This window comes from Acanthochromis polyacanthus, chromosome 17, assembly GCF_021347895.1.
Source record: "Acanthochromis polyacanthus isolate Apoly-LR-REF ecotype Palm Island chromosome 17, KAUST_Apoly_ChrSc, whole genome shotgun sequence".
Taxonomy (NCBI): Eukaryota; Metazoa; Chordata; class Actinopteri; family Pomacentridae; genus Acanthochromis; species Acanthochromis polyacanthus.
Genome location: NC_067129.1, coordinates 34,830,097 through 34,847,866, shown reverse-complemented (window position 1 = coordinate 34,847,866; position 17,770 = coordinate 34,830,097). Strand labels below are relative to the sequence as shown.

The 17,770-nt window shown below is 39.2% G+C and overlaps 1 protein-coding gene across 1 annotated transcript in view; it reads left to right on the top strand.

Moving 5' to 3' along the window:
* vps37d (VPS37D subunit of ESCRT-I) overlaps positions 1-17,770 on the top strand; it is a 51,349-nt gene that overhangs the window by 14,788 nt on the left and 18,791 nt on the right. Inside the window, exon 3 of the mRNA XM_022212730.2 lies at positions 17,609-17,691. Within this exon, the coding sequence (XP_022068422.1) occupies positions 17,609-17,691 (83 nt within the window). The remainder of the gene's footprint in view (positions 1-17,608; positions 17,692-17,770) is intronic.

Sequence of the window (17,770 nt, the reverse complement as noted above, 5' to 3'; positions counted from 1 at the left end):
AAAAGGGCTGCCTTTCACTGTTCTCTATGACTGATACAGATTAAAACTTGAACTGTACATTAATTAATACCAGCCAACAAAGCTGCGCTTTTTCAGTAGGCGAACTGTAGGCATGCTGTTGCCATAGTAACCTACATGCATTGACTGGCGATGCGGAAAATGCATAAAAATGTTTTTATGCTTGGCCCTGATTTGCTGCCAAGTCTGTTGATGTTGCAGCAAATAGATGACAGTTTAGAAATCAGACTATTTGTATTCATCACAGAGAATGATGAACAAAAATTACTTCCACTTGATTTGCCCATGTACCTTTCATTATAGCTTCAGTGTCAGACCTAAATGCACATGTTGGGTGCCATGTTTAAATGTGTGAAGGTAAAGAGCTCAAATGTGCAGCTGTTACATTAAATATATATGTGGCTGCACTGAGAGTGTACTGAGGAGTAAAATACATATTTATTAATGAAGTTACATGATTAACATTTTCTACTTTCTTATACCAATAAAGTTTTCATTTTCCCCATAGCTTTCCATTAAAATGACACAATAATGTCATTTTGTGTAGGAAAAGAGTCAAATTATAAGTCAAACACACTTTTATTGGCATGCTAATGAGAAAAAACCTGAATTGATAAAGAAAATTGACAACCACTGTCCTGATACCTGTCATCTCTTGATCAATTGGAGTTTTAAATTTTGTAGAGTAAATTAACACAGAAAGCTTGGTTGTGTTAAACATATTTCTTGGCGCACCTCGCTGGATGATTCTATATCAGTTTCGTTTTAACATTGTCAGGTCTGTCCTGCTCTGTTGGAACTATGTCAATTTACTATTGAGCAGCTCCTAGTGTTACCTGGAATAGCGTGTTTGCCAAACAAATTGGTTGTCTTCCTCAAAAACCATATCTGCAAGTATGTACAATTATGTCATAGTGAAACATCATTCTGACCTTACAGCTCCCTATAGCTCTACAGTTTAATACAAGAACAATGCAGTTTATTTTAAATTCTTGTGTTTTCTGCGTGTGTTCAACGTGTATCAAGGCTAACGTTGGTCTGAGACACATTAGCATCAATATGTTGTCATGATAACATGCATGTAGCATCAACTTTCTGATTAATTCACCATTTTTATTTATGTGTTTTTGGTATTTTGCCTTTATTTGACAGTGGAAGTGTAGACATAGAAGGGGGATTTTGCCTAGTACAGAAGTAGACATTTCGGTCATTGACCATTAAGCCATAACTTTGAAATAATCTTTTTGTGTATTTTAAAATGAGTATGTAAATAGTAGATTAACCAGCTGAATACAACAGCTACAGCTTCAAGAGTGAATCAACTTATTTGCCAACTATTTTGATAATTGATAACCAATTAAAGTTTTGTGTTGTGCTGCCCACGGTGTTGGTGGAGAGATTTTTTTTTAAAATAATTTTTAGGAAGAAAATTCAAAATTCCATGATCTGAGCTTTTTAAATATTAATATTTTCTGATGTCTCTACTCTTCTATGACAGTAAACTGAATATCTTTGGGGAAAACTGCTATTTATCAACTTTCTCTGACATTTTATAGACCAAACAACTAATTGGCTAATGCAGAAAATAATGGACAGATTAGTCAACAATGAAAATAATCATTAGTTGCAGCCTTAGAGCCAAAATTTGTAAGAATTATGACTGCAAATCCGTGATTGTTGCCACTGTAAACCCTAAATTGAATATACGGCTGATTGAGTTGAAGATGTGAAAATTTTAATTCTTGAGATTTTCTTAAATTTCAGTGTGAAAATTACTCATTACTGAATTGGTAGATATGTCCTAAAAAACTGATGATTAGAGATTGGATGACCCACATAATACTATAATGTATAATATAATAACTGCAAGATTACAAGTAAAACTAGATGCTTTCTTCACTAAACAGTTCCCAATAATTTCAGATTTATTCAGTTGATGTGGTCTGAGATGGAGCGAGACAACTCATGCAAAAAATGTTTCTCCTTTAAATGTGAATGTTCTTTAAAAATACATATTTATCTCTGTGTTCATGGATGAATGTCACTGTTCATCTGTGTTTTCTGAGAGTGTGAACTATTTATGGACATTGTGAAGATGCAGAAATCCATGAACGGCCCCTTGAGGCATTTATCCTGCATTGTGTCTTTGAACATGTGCCTGTACTACATGATTGCACTTGATAAAAGGACATAAAAGGAAGTAAAAAATAAAAAAAATAGAATTGGCTCATGTTTGGCCGCTGGCAGCAGTTAAGTTGGTAGACTGTGGCGGATCATTTAATGCCATTGAATGTTTTCAGCTGTTTGACTGCTGCACTTTATGACCAGACGCCCTTTTTGTCTGTTACTTCTTTCGTCTGCTGTAATCCATGTGCAACTCCATGCAAAAGAATATGAAAGTGCAGAAATTAAGTTCCGTGACAACACAAATCATAAAAAGATATCCAATTAAATCTTTACAGACTGACCACGCGGTAAATTCTCTTCACACCCACGACTTCAGGACAAACAGAGGTCAGACTGGCAGGACTGTACTTGTTATGTCTCATTTTCTTTCTTGTTCTTGTGATGTTGGGTGTGGTCATAAAAATGAGATTATGAGCTTGTTTGTTGCTATCGCAGCAAATCTGAGTGAATGGAAGCCGTGAGACGAAGCTTTTATGTTCACTTCCTTTGAGAACCCAGCGTCTATCCAGCACCTCCGCGGCTGGAGAACAAAGTGCATGTGGTGTCTGGTAACCAAGGCCTTTTGTTTTTTTGGGACTTTCCATGTTCAGATTTGAATAAAAGGATTGCGCCCTTTGACTTAAAGTCAACAATCCACTTGTGGGTTTGACGGATTTAGAGAAGACGTGAATGTTCCCACGTGTTTCTCAGTGTGCGATAGGAACTTTGTGTGATGTGGATTTTAGGCATTTATGAGGCGTTTTGCTGTCAGGTCACATTCGCTTTTTGAATCCGAGAGTTCTCTCAGCGTCTGATACATATTTTAGGGATTCAGAGTGATAGAAGTGGTGTCAGAGGATACACAGAGCAAGATGTTGGGGGTGTTACTCACAGTTGGTAGCAGTTAGATGAGTCTGTCAGACGGGACGCAGGGGAAGGGATTCCATCAATCACTGCAGAGATTCTTTAGGATTAGTTCTGTGTGAGGGTTTAGGGGTTTTTGGTGTGTTTTTGTTTTTGCTAGTGGGGTTGTAAATGGTAAATGGTCTGTATTTATATAGCGCTTTACTATACCTGCAAGGTACCCAAAGCGCTTTACAAGATACGTCACATTCACCCATTGTGCGACCACTTTTGGCTCTTCATGGGCTTCGTGTTTCCATCAGGAGAAACTACTGACTTGGTGTTTTTTGTTGTCTGGTACTGTCAAATTTTACTTTGTAAAATAGGGTAAATCTGTGCCAACTCTGACAGAATTCAGGAAATATGTTGCCGCACCATCTCTCTACAGAGGGTCCTCGACTTATGTCGGAGTTCCGTTCCTACGGATTGACATAAGTCGTTTTTCGCCACAAGTCAGAACTCCAGTGAACATGTACACCAAGCTGTTGCGTGCACCACGTTATGGCAAAGATGTAAACAAAGGTGTTACATACATCACAATATCGATCAGTTCTTTGGAAAAGTCTTGAATACCAATGACTTTCACGCATGTATGAGTCATTTTACAAGAAGATAACAGAATATGTTACACTGTTTTTACAATTTGAGCGTTTTTCTGTATCTAATTTCAGATGGCTTTCCTTTTCTTCAAAGCACTGCCATCATAAGAGTTTGACCTGTGCTTGGGAACCATAATGAAAGGCAAGGAGAGAGTGAATGTAGCGCAATCTAAGGTGGTGTACAACCGGCAAATGTAAACAAAGCCATCTTATAGTGCCGTGTGACGACGTATTCATCTGCTTCGCTCGCTGCATGATGACAAAATCATTTGCCCCGCTCATTAACAAGTTCCACCTAACCAGTTCTAACGTAATGACAAAACACCGTATGTCGTAAACCGAGGCCCCGCTTGTAACTGGTTGTAATGATGAAACGCCTTAGGTCAAGAACATTGTAATCCGTGGATACCTGTTTTAGATATTTTATTTTGTAATCTTGTACAGAACTTTGTTTTTTGGGTCCCAAATAACAATGATTGAACAAAATCTGACATTGTGAAGAAGCTCTGCTATCTTAGTTGACACAAACATGCCTGCAAAAAAGTTTTTTACTTTTTTTCGGATACAATTTGTACAGTCATATTCACAATTTTGCTTGCTGTATTTTCCCATTTCTTCATCCGTATCTGCATGGTTTATAGGCATTTATCAAAGTAAGATTAACAGGCTGTGTTTGAGCTTGAAGTGTTACTTTGTCACAGTTAAAATAAAACAAATGGGAAATGAAAAAATAAGAAATACAAACAAAAAGCTGCTGTGGAGTGAGAGTCTGTATTTGCACAGAAAATGTAGAAAAATCTAGATGCATGATTAAAAAAGTGTAAAGTAATTAAGATCATTTCAATGTATTAGTATGACTCCCATGCAGCTTCACACTGAACTGCTTGTCATGATGAGAATATTGTAATAGCTGGTATTGGTAAAATGTTTCTGACAGCTCCCGCATATTTGTGTAGTTTGTTTGTCTGCGTGGTTGTCGGTTTATTTTTTTCTTTTCTTTTCATTTGGCTATAAGTAATTACTTGCAAGTGTTGCTATATTCATAGCTGGTTCTATCCATCTGCTTTATTTTGAAAAGATGTGTGGTCTATACCAGCAAAAAAAAAAGACAAGTTAATCACAAAAATGAGACCTATAAAGACTTCTTAATGGGGAAAAATTGGTGAAGTTCTTGAAATAGATTGAACATAAAGCTGTGAAATGAGTTCTTCCACTTGTAGAAACATGTCTCAGAGCCAGTTTTAATCCCGTGAGCTCCGCTGACCATGACCGTGAGGCTGCAGGAAGATTGTCAACCCGCAGACAGTCGAAGGAAAAACGATGTCATGGTGCTGATCTCCCCTTGATTGACAGGCCACACCACAGCTATAAGTGCTATAACAGAAAAGATGGTGGGGAAAGAAACAGGGTCTTTATTTTCCATTTGAACTCCTCTCAGAGGAATGTGGCATTCAGCAGTGTGTTACTTTCAGTTTGCAGCATTTTACAAGAAGCTGTGAAGCCGTTACCACACTTGTGCTGGATCTAACAGAGAGCCTCTCAGGTTGCCACGTTTTGTTGTGCTACAGAGGACAAACATGAGGCCAAAGTGCTGCAGGGGTGTAATTCACTGCTGACTCGCTGGCTAATTTTCAAGCCTCCGTTACATCCATGTCCTGCAAGGCCCCATCTGTAGTAGCGTGACCTATTTGTGTGTAATCAGCTGCAGATAGCTCCTTTACTTGATTTCTTGTGACCGTTCAGTACAGTAGATTTAGCAGCTTTTTTCGGGGAAAGAAAGAATCGTGTTCATTATTATCGACCGGCGGCAACTCCGTGTTTGTGTTTCCAGCTGCCGCTCCATCAGTCAGTCTAATTGATATTCAGCTGCCTTTGACCACAGATGACATTATCGGCAGGTCAGGCATGCAGCGTGGAAATGTGCTGTGCTTAAAGGCAAGAATGGGCTTCATATTTTTCTGACATTTCTCTTTGTCATGTACTGTAGCTCAGCCCACTTCCTGATGCAGATTTGATGATTTTTTTTAATATATATTTTCTGTCTGACTGCAGCATTTCTATCTCATTTAATCGCTGAAGTCAAAGCAATCTGGCCTTGAAGCAGAAGCTTTTATTCTGGAAAATTCTATGGTGACTGCTGATTATGTGGATAACTCAATAGGCTGGAGGTTCTTATTTGTGCTTTCTTTCCTATAATCATGTCTCAAATCAATCAAAATACATCACAGTTGATGTAAGCACGCACGCTGGACACAGTATATTGTGATAAGTTTAGAAACCAATAAATAAAACTGATGGAAGGACATTTTTCCTAAAATCTTGCAGTTTTTCTTCAGGATAAAAGAGCAACTTTTACAGAAATAACAGAACACTGCCTAAAATGTTCATTAAATGCAATCCAATTGACGTTTTCTAGCTTCTAGATGTGTTTAAATCGGTATATTGGGGCGGCATAGCTCAGTGGGTAGAGTGGCCGTCTCGCAACCGGAGGGTTGCGGTTCGATCCCCTGCCCGTCGTGCTCATGTCGAGGTGTCCCTGAGCAGGACACCTAACCCCTGATTGCTCCAGGGGCGCTGTACCGCGGCTGACCCTGCGCTCTTGTGTTACCCCATACCCCACCCCATTTGTGAAATATTATATTAAGAATCACTCTTACCTGCAGCTCCAGCACACCAGCTCACCTACGATTCTGCTTAAACACTGAAATTAATCTACACAATAATATGCTGTAATATTGGAGTAATTCAGCCGTGCATGCTCGACCCATAAAATAGAAATAAGAATAATGATACACAAAGTCCCACCCTGCAACTGTGCATTGACTTTACTGGTTCCTGAGGGTTTTTATGTATAAAATCCTGGAAATATGAATCCTTGTTTTTGAATTTGTTTCCAAGTGTACATGCTCTGCTGCTCATGATATGTCTTCTGGCATGCAAAAAGTGCCATATGGACCTGTTTTTGAAGTTAAAAAACTTGATTTAAATCTGAATTGGTAGATGCTTTACCTGTGTTAAATCATATGCAAATAGCACCAGGCGGCTGCAGAATAACTTCTGCTGTTTGTGTGTCAGATCTCAGTTGAATCAACTTAGTCACAGCATAGTGTGACTGAATGTAGTCGCGTTATGCCTTGAAAATTTTATTTAAAGTATAATTTTTTCCCCTATTGTCATTAATTAACTGTTTAAAAACCCCAAATTATCTACCTCTTGCTGCTCTGATGATTTGTGCTGCTGTGTGTTCAGACTATAAAACATTTCCTGTCTTTTCTGTAGAGCTACTTCTGAGCACACAGCTGTTTTGCACGTTACCCTGCTGCACATACGTGACCCAAAATAGTAGGCGAGCCTCTGAATGCCCCCACAGTCCCTTCAGCCGGGGCAGCTTTCCTCTTGTCACTGTGTTTGTGCAGCTGAAGCAGCGACCTTTTGACTTCTCTTGTCTTTGTGCGTTAATCAAACCAATGGGGATAACGGCGCACGCTCTCAGACATTCTCTCCTTAAAGGCATCCTTGGTGTTGCTCTCTGTTGTATCCACAAAAAGAGACAAAAAATGTCTGTGCAAAGAACAATAAAAAGGAGCTGGAGAGAGAGGAGTTAAAAGTCTGTATTAATTGAGGGAGATTGTGATGAGATGAGACACTCTGACAGGCAATTTGTTTGAATGTGGAGGCCTGAAAGCTGCCTCGGCATCCTCCCATGACTAACCTCTGCTTGTTACCGACAGCATTAAGGACACTGGGGCAGCAGCACTGTGGTTCCAACATGTGTTCAGAGTCTCGATCACGCTTCTTATTATCACCAAAGTAGAGCGAGTTCAGCTCAGGCAGAAGTGAATTCACCAGAGGTCTCCATTAAGGTCTTGACAACTGTTTTTGCTCAGAGGCTGCTGCACGGTCCACAGTGCATTTAAGGAGACTGTCACATCGATCAGCGTTGCCACAGCACCAGTCCAACAAGAATGTGATGTAAGTTTTGACTCCACATCATCTCGGATCACTGTAGCAGATTTCAATGCCGTCTCCAAACCTGCTCATGCCGGGATTCAGGGCCATCAGCGCGTGACAGTCGATGCGATTATTTTGTTGGCTCTTCAGCTTTGACGGACTGAAAACCTGTCGCATCCGGCATCACGATTTCTGAAACATGTTCAGTGATCTGTCCGGCATGAAGCTGTGACACGCTGCAGAAATATGAGATCCAAGCCAGTTTGGCTTAAAGAGTGAGAGAAACAAAATGTACCAGAAATTCCTGGAAACACTTCCATTTTTAGCAATTTATAAATACTTCTGAAGGAATATCTACTTAATATACACTAGCATTCAAATGTTTAGGGTCACTCAGACAATTTCATGTTTTCCATGAAAACTCAAACATTTATTCATGTGCTAACATAACTGCACAAGGGTTTTCTAATCATCAGTGAGCCTTTCAACACCATTAGCTAACACAATGTTCAATTAGAACACAGGAGTGACGATTGCTGGAAATGTTCCTCTGTACCCATAGAATAGTCATTCACCACATTAACAATGTATAGACTGTATTTCTGATTAATTGAATCTTGTCTTCACTGAAAAAAAACAGATTTTCTTTCAAAACTAAGGACATTTCTAAGTGACCCCAAACTTTTGAATGATAGCGTACACCTAATTTCTTCTCTTTGCTAACTATCTCTTAAAATGAATGAATAAATGTCTGGATCCAGCCACATTAAGAAATGCTACAGCTGCAACAGATGATTCTTTAACCCTTTAAGCTTCAGTCAATTCCAGCCGTTTTCAGTACAAAAAATAGCTAATATTCTATTTTTAAATAAAAAAAATTACGAAAAATACAGGGAATATTGGACGGGCATCGCGAGGTGCATTTCCTTGAAAATGACCGATTCGGGGATTTTATACCGACTTCAGGACATGTTTTGGATAAAATAGTTTACTGGCTTGTGTCATCTGGATATAAAAGGTTGGATTATGGCCGTTTTTTGTGGAATCTTTTTTTTGTGTGTAATAATGAACCCGGAAATGTGAGTCGCGCTGTGTGCGTTGAAGCCGTGTATAGAGAACGGATGGATGGATATTTGTTTTTGTCGGACAAATGTGTTTCTCTCACCCGCTGTGGTAATCACATCTGAAAGTGGTTTATACGGGCGGATTCATGAGAATCTAAGCTTTCCATCGGCGTATAGTGTTTGTATAATCGTGTTTGCAGCCGTCGGACATTCTTGAAATTCCTATGCAAATTAGTAGGTGTAGTAGGTGTAGGTGTATTAGTAGATGAATGTTTGGATAATGTGTGTTTTCAGTTATTTGATTAATCCCTAAAATATCTCTTAAATTGTCCAGAAATAGTGGGGGGGACAACAAATTTGCAAGGTTGAGCTCTTGAAATGTCTTGTTTTTGCCCAACCAACAATTCAGAACTAATGGTTTAAGAAAAGCATTTAGACATTCTCATTTGAAAAGCTGAATAAATGCCTTAATAAAAGACTGACAAAATTGCTGCAAATAAATTTCCATAGACCCTGTGATCATTACCAACTGTTAATCAGCAGTTAATTTGAGTTTTTAAAATATACAATTACAACATGATTTTTGTTTTTCTGCAGCTACTTCTGTTATTTAAATTATGTTTTAGCAGAAGTCAGTGGGATTTCTATTGGGATGCTCACGGCACTTAACATTGATTGGATTATTCTCAGTCCACACTGTTCGCAAGTGTAATTCAGTTTTTCAAAGTAGTTTGCAGATACAAATCACAACCCCTGAACAAATTAAACTGACACTGTCTTGCATGGATAGATCTCCCCAGAAAGAAATAGGAACTGTTTTTTATGTCTATATTTGCTAGTGACAGTCAGCATTAGACTAGAAATGTGGGGAGGCGGAGTCCTGGAGTGGCATTCAGCAGGGGATCCCAGCAGGGACTGGCATTATGCGCCTTAACCTCTGGGCTAACAGGTCACTCCGGGAAATGTGTTTTTCGTTTTTACAAGCTTTGAACTTTGTGAACTGATCCAGCACCGCCACAGGGAGGTGATATTATCTTGTCCATCTGTCCAACTGTGTGTCCACCCCTCTGTTCATCCGTCTGTTCCCAGAGGATGATTTAGAAAAGTTTTGTTGACCTGCTGAAGTTTTATCTTGAGCCTCCGTCAGGTCTGAAATGTTCCCCCGGCAAAGTATCTCATCTGTCATCGGTCTTCAGCATTCGAATGTTTAGTTTTGCAGCGTGTAATGAAGATTGATGCCTTAAAGCTGCAGCTTGAGGTGTTTTATTTATACTTTCAGTCCTGTGTGAGTTAAATATATTATTGTGTCTCAACTTTTTGTTTCCAGAGACAGTTCAAATGATGCTTTCATAGCTTTTTTTTTAGAGCAAATCTGCCATGATTCAATAAGATGAAACAAAACAGAAACAGACAAAAACCCTAAATTATGAAGAAATCACCGTGAAGCTGATATGGAAAGGTTGTTTTTCTTAAAAACGCTGATTTAAGACGAGATACGGTGTTGGCTGCCCTGATTACCTCGGGCATGTCATTCCAAGTCTACAAGCCGTGACAGCAAAGTCTCTGTCACCTTTGTGTCTGAGTTAGAATAAGGAAAGAGGTGCCTGAGGATCTTGGAGAAACAGAGGTAAATAAGAAGACAACGCAAATATATTTCATGCATAAGCTCTTCAACACTGTGAAGGCAAGATTTTGGATTAAGTTTCAAAACCAGTCGATTGATAAAATGTGTTTTTCCTCTAAGAAGTTGGTAGAGTTCTGAATCGGCTACAGTTTACTTAGAAAGACTGAGAACCAGAAATGCAATGATTAGTATCTCTGTCTTATCACCGTTTAGTTGGAAGAAATTCTGAGACGTCCACTTACGGATGTCATGATGGCAGTTTTGTAGGCACTCAATCTACTGAAAATGGTTTCAGATAGATCTCTGCTGTTTGCGTCTGCTGCAAGGGCCAGTTGTTCAATCATCGAGGGGCAGTTTGGAAAACACATTACAGTCAAACTGTAGCAGCAGCAACAGCAGCAGTGCGACTCATTGTCTCATATCTGCTCCCATGGAAAATGCGTGACTCCATCACTGACACCATTCACTTGTTTAATGCAGCCTCCAGGTCCACTTCCCCCCCATCGACTCCCAGAATGTAGGTCACATACAGCTGCTCTAAGAGTATTTGTTTGCCTGGCTGTCACCTCACATTACAGCCCCCATCTCCACACATCTGCAGCGTGGGGTCAGGACACATGCATGCCTGCTTCTTGCTACAAGAGTTCACACAACGATGGCCACAACGTAAAATGGAGCGATGGATTATTAATGCTGTGGTGACGGCGGTGTGCTGCATTGATGCTCTGGTTTTTTTTTTCAGCTCAGAAACCTTCATTTTAAAGCAAATCTATCTCCTGTAAAGATCAGATTCAGCTGCCGAACGTGAATACCAGAAAGTGACTGCCTGCACACATCGTCCGTTTTCACTCTATAAGACGGGATGGGGGTGGAGATTTTCCCTGTGGGGCTTAGAGTTATTAGAGTCATTACTGTGACCTTTATTTCCCCCCCTGGTATCCACTGAACCCAGTCTGACATGGAGGTTAGCGTGGCTGTCACAGCATCTCTTGAAGGGACAAGACACACTTTGCAGTCATCTGGGTCGAGCTTGTTTATAATGATGACCGACCGCGGCCCCCAGGAGGTGAACACATGCTGCGTTAGTGTGAGAAAACTGCGCCACATACATATTCATCAGGCCTGCTGTGGCCGTCGTTCCTGCTTCTAGCCGATTGTCAGGGGTTAGTGGTGCAAAGTGTCTTTTTAGTTTTATTTATTTTATTGGGGGTCAACAATAATCAAAGCAATTGATAACCGATAGCTGGAATTGATATATAATGTTTTAGCAGCATGTGATAGCAGAGAAGCTGTCATTCATAACCTAGCTTCTTCATTAGCAAGGATGACTGAATATGTAAAATAGAAATAGAAATCATTAAGTTAGGCTCTCCTCTGTTTATGTGTGATCAGCTGAGATTTATCGGTTCATCTCTTTTTTGTTTTCTTAACCTTTCTCTGTTCTATCACTTTTGACCGTCTAAGGTCCAGATTTTAAAGCTTTATTAATTATTATTTTCCAGACACTTGCAGAGTAATTTGTGGCTGCTTTCTAACTTAGCCACTTGATAGTAGCGTAGCATTAGACACTGTGAGCGAAGCTGATTTCCTGGTTTGTGGCAACGGCTTGCGTTTCTTGTTCAATTTTTTTTTATATTCTTGAGAGACATTTCTAAGACCACAGAGTGAAATAGACAGACTGAGGAGGCTGCATCAGACTTGAAGTAGCACGTTTAATTTGTTAATAATCTGTCGATATAAATGCAGATATCGATAATCGTAATACCAGTATAAATACCAATATAATACCAATATAAATGCCAGGCTTGTAAATCAGACTATCACTATATTTTCTGATTATAGTTGTTGGGAATATTTGATCACATTTAATAATATCTTATCACATTTAACCAACTATTAATTGCATTTAATCGTAACTCATGTAATCATTTAATCTCATTTAATCACAACTTGCCTTATTATGTAATCATAATCATATTAATGCACTATTGCTTGTAATAAATTTATGTTAACCATGCAAAGCATATACTAGTATGCATATAATGTGCTTACTGACCCTTTACACACGAGCTGCAGGTCAACAGAGGAGATGTGGAGGAAACTGAATTAACCTAAGGGTACAATAAATATTTTGAATCTTGAATCTTGAAATGTTGCTCAACGAAAGTTTAAGATTAGACGTACCTCATATCTTTATCTGTCATTGCTCACAATCTGATGTTGTAAAAAAAACAGGAGCGGCCATTCCGTGGAAGAAGTGAGGATGCAGCAGAAGACATATCTATAAGTAGCGATCATGTATGCTCTGAAGCAACTAGGTTAAAAGTCATAACAGATATATTAAAGTACCAAGCTGCAAAATATCTTAAAAGGAGACCAAAGAAACATGGAAACTAAAATACAATATTTAATAATAATATACCACACCTAAACAAACCAAATTAAATGTCTTAAATAGTAACTAAAAGATAAGGCGATCCTATAAAATAATAAAAATAATAAGCTAAATGGGATAGTTAAATAATGAAATATTTATTTACTTTAAATACAAGCAGAGCAGATTAAAATAGATAGAACTCAAAGTTTGAGCACACACACATGGAAACTCCCTACAAGTCAAGAGGTCATGCCTGAGTTATTTCGTAACCTTAAGAGCTGACACATACATACAGCAGGCCCCTGGATACAACCAGGCGTGAACTAACCGTGACGTCACCCGTTGGTTTCAACGCCGAGAAAATGAAGCCTGGATTTTGCCACTTCCTGGTCGCCATTTTTAATGTTTTGGAGCCAGTGACGTAAAAAGCGTCATCAAACAGGCTGGACCGGAGAGCAACTAGGGGCAGGACCAGTCTATGGGTGGGCCAGACTGAAACCAGACTGCTGAAAGCCTCGCCCTAAAGGATCTGTCAATCATTCCAGACAAGACTGTCTATCAAGTATAACCACGCCCCCTGGCTCCGCCAACTTTAACGATTTATTTAAAATTCAGTCTTGATTTATTTTAAGATCGGCCACCTGATCTCTCATTTTGACCATGAAAACTAACGGGAAAAAAATCCTGAGCTGTAGAAAATCAGTCTATCAAATTTTATTTTTTCCAAAAATGAATTGGGGTCTATGGAGCAAAAGCTTTTTAGAGCCAACCCTAGCGGACTGCGTGATATTGCAAGTTTTTGACACTTCCGGGTGGGCTTCATTCTTGGAGCCAGATGAAACGCCCATCTTTATATACAGTCTATGGATACAACATGAAGATTAACCGGATTGGACGAAGACTGAAGACACCTGATGAATCTGCTGTAACTTAGACCAATCAGATAGAAGTACATTGTCATATTTAAACCTCTGTAAACTCTGTGTTAGCGTTCTCCTTGTGATGGTTGATTGCAGAAATTCTCCGTAGACTAGACAACTGCTGTTAGCTAGAGCAAGTGAGAATGTATGCATACATTGTGATCACTGATCATTCAATGCTACTAAATATTCTTGAATGAATATTCTGTTTTTGAGTCTTCATTGATTCTGATTGGTGCTTCAATAGCAAATAAATGAACACGTACAACATAATACAAACAAAACTCAAACCGAAATTACCAGATGTCCAATTAAGAGCCGTATTTTAAAGCATTTTCCAACAACTTGGGTTTTATTTCCATAGCCGTTGTCTGTTTTCCTCCTTAATAAGATCGTTGTATTCGTCTTCAAACAACATCGATGCCGTGCGGTAAAGCTCCAGCCCCGCATTGTTTACGTCTGGGTAAATTGGCACCATCAAAAGTTTGCCAAATTAGCTCTTTTCAGTCCTTGTTTGCACTGAGCTCAAAGACATACAGACAACTTTGATACTCAAGAAAAAGGATTATTCTCAGGCACCTCTTCGCTTTAATTCCAGAGCAGATTTAAGGGGTTTTATTCACAGTGGCCATCAGAGATAATGATATCCTCTGGCAGTGAAAATGACACTGCATCTAAAAAGAGTGTATCATGTCTTTTTGTGTTCAGTTTCGTCTCTGAGGAGCATTTTTTGAAGTAGATTTTGTCAGGCCTTTAAGTACACGAATCCACAAGCTATGTGCCGTAAGCAGAGAAATCATTGAGTTCAACTACAATAATTAACTTCAAGTTGCTTTTAGACCTCCTGCACGTTTCCTTTCACCTCACGACTCTCCCTCATGGTTTGAAAAATTGTTCTATTAGCCATCAGTTGGAAGATGACATGAAAAAAAGAAGAGAGAGAGAGATTGGTTCTTGACCTCTGTTTAACCCCACTCTTGTCCTTAAGTAATATCCAGGAAAAGTAATATTTGTTAATGCATTTCAAGCCTCTGAGGATTTCCTCAAAGAATAATTCCCCCCTTTTTCATTCAGGCGCATTCTTGCAGTGTCTGCCATCATTTCCTTCAATAATAAATTCATTACCCTGTCTGTGTTGACTGCTGAGATCTGGAAGTGCTTTACTGAAAAGATGTGCAAGAGGAAGCTGTCTGTTTGGAACAAGGGTTGGATGATTGGATGGATATAAAGTCTGTCGGCGATTAGCTGATCATCGGTTATCTGTTTTTGTGACGATTTTTGTCATTTTAATTTGTTAATTGAACAGTTTGAGAATTACTGTACATGCCAACAGAGGTGATTAAGTCACTGTCATCAGCCATAAAGTCTGCAGAGAAGCCCATATTTCAGTGTAGCAGTTTTCCAAATGTTTCCTGTGTGCGCTGCCTCATGAATGACCATAGGGAAAAAATGGGGGATCAAATTCAATGTAAAAATGCATCTTAAAAGAGCATTTGCTATTTCAGTGACAGAAGTATTGCACAAATATTGACCAAACTGTCAAAACTGAACACTGTTTAAGGAGGTTATCCCTCACATTGTGGTTTCATTGGCAACCCAAATTACCCCAGAATTAGTCTGAGCATTTACAACCCCATCTACAGAGGCCAAAGTCAGTTTGTGCAATGTTGTATTGGTGTCTGTCTACCTTTTCTCATCTCTGCAGAGTGAGTCCAGTACAGATTAAAATCAAAACACACAAAGGAGCCATGCAGCTGGAAGGGCAACATGGTACTTTACATGTTTATATCTTAATTGAAATGTTTGGTCTCTCAGATTGACAGCGTTGGGTTAAGAACAGATGGAGACATTTATCAGAGTTGATTGCGTCCGTTTTGGACAAATTTGTGCAGAAGTGTTGGTGAGGCTACCCATTTGTAAAGAACTAATTCATTCCATTATGTGGGTTGAATGTTCGGCTGTTCACAGATGCATGAGCAAGTTTGTTGCCAGTGTGTTTAGATCACAAACATACTGCTGGGTTGTCCGTAAATTCATTATTGTTAACAAAATGGAGAATAAAATTACATCGCTGCAATGGGAAAGACCTCCTTCCTCTCTCCCCCAAGGAAGAAGTACAAAAGCATTTATAATGAACACAAACTCTTTTCGTTTAAGTTTAAACCTTATGTTCAGTGTTGCCATGTAAGAAAGAGTTCGTTTTTTCAAAGACAAAAACCACTGGAGCATAAACAGACCTCCTCTGGTTGGCCTCAACTTGAATCTTTTTGACCCTTTCGGTAACTCTTCCATTATTAAGCTGAGCTACATGGAAGTTGCTCTGCTAACATGAATTTGTTCCCCATCAGCAGAGATGCATGTACAAATGAACAAACAGATAATAAATGATGGATTTTACCTCCACAAGACAGAGAGAGGACAGAGGAGTGCAACTCTACAATGAAATCAGATTTTACCCATTTTGAATTAAAAATAGTCGTAATTTTGTGGCAGGTCACCTTGAATATATCAGTGTGTGGGAAACAGAACTGGCGCCAACCGTGTCAGACAGCTCTGTGAAAATGTCAGCGATATCTAATTATTGGACAGACAGTGACGGTTGGAACATGTTGCCCAACCCTGGCTTTGACTCTTGTTGGTTCAGCTTTGACCTGCTATACTTACATCATGTTTATGTCATATGGGAGTTTCTGTAATTACCAGTTTCCAACTTGTAATTTTTTCTGCAAGCTCTAATGTCTCAAACTTAACATTTTAAAAACGGGAAGCAAACATTGGTGCATCCAGTCTGACATTATGGAACATCTCAGCCAAATGTAATGTTTGCAGAGTAGAATAAAATATTATCATTTTACTGTGTTCTTTAATGTGGAGAAAACATGGTAATCTTTTTCATCTCTGCCATCAATCCTGGATGTGTGTGCGGCCTTACTGTTGCATTTCATGTTCATTCACCTTCAGTTTTACCTCCAAATTATTGGTTTGATAAACTGGATGAACCGCCATTTGATTTACAACCTGTCGAATCATGTGACTGCTCATGTTGGACTTGTAGCGATGTTTCTAGATCTGAGAATCCCTTTTGTTAGCGAGTTCAAGGTTATTATTAGACAGGACTGATAGGAAGTAGACAGATAAGAGGCAAGAGAAAACATCAGACATATAAAATGCATTTACAAATGTTATTTCAATAATATTTGCTTTTCTAACTAATGAAAATATAGTAGAAAATGAACCCAAGATCCAAGTAGTTTGAATTTTTAAAGAAGTATGGAGAGCTTTCAGCATTTGTCAGGGTTTTAAAGTTTGATGATGCATCACAATGTCAACACAGTCCCATCAGCCCTCACGCTGCTGCTGCTTGCTTGTTCTTGATGTAATGTTGATATTTGCCGGTTTAAATCTTCTGTCGCACATTAGATTTGACACAGTTTTTGTTATAGTTTTGTAAGCTGCTGCCCTCGTATGTTTGTTCAAGGCTCCCTGCATTTTTTATTGTATTGACATGGGCATAAATAATTTACATTTCTTATGTGTGCGCTCTGAGTACAATTTCAAAGAGAATTCAGTAAAAAAGAGCCGGCTGTGCATAATTAGCATTTATCCCTAATTATTTGTTTGTCGAATATTGTAGATTTATGTTCTGGGAGAAAATCTAAATGATGTGTCTGACAGAATAATCGGTGCAGATGGCAAAAATGAGAAATGGATTTGAGTCTCATGGTCAAACTGAAGTAAGATCAGCTTCCAGAACAGCTCAAAGTTGAACATTCAGAGCCCTTGTTTCCCCTTTTTCTGGCCAAAAACTGTCCACTCCATCACCAGTGTCTCCTCGTCAGCACATACCCTGCAGCCTCTTTGTGATTTGGAAAATAATTTTCTCTGCTGTGGTTTCTCGGTTGCTGGATTCCTCTTGCAGCTCCAGACAAGTCATACCTCATCTTCCTCGCTCCGCATGCATCACTGATGTTTCTTTGTCGTTGCAGAGGCTCATGTCCAGAAGCACAGCCTGCAGACAGCGCAGAACCTCCTGCAGGAAGAAGTGGCACGTGCTGAGGAGCATTCAGAGGTAAAAAAAAAAAAAGAGAGAGAGAGAGAGAGAGAAGGAAAATGGCTCTGAATATGGAGCTTTCTTCTCTCGTTGTTGC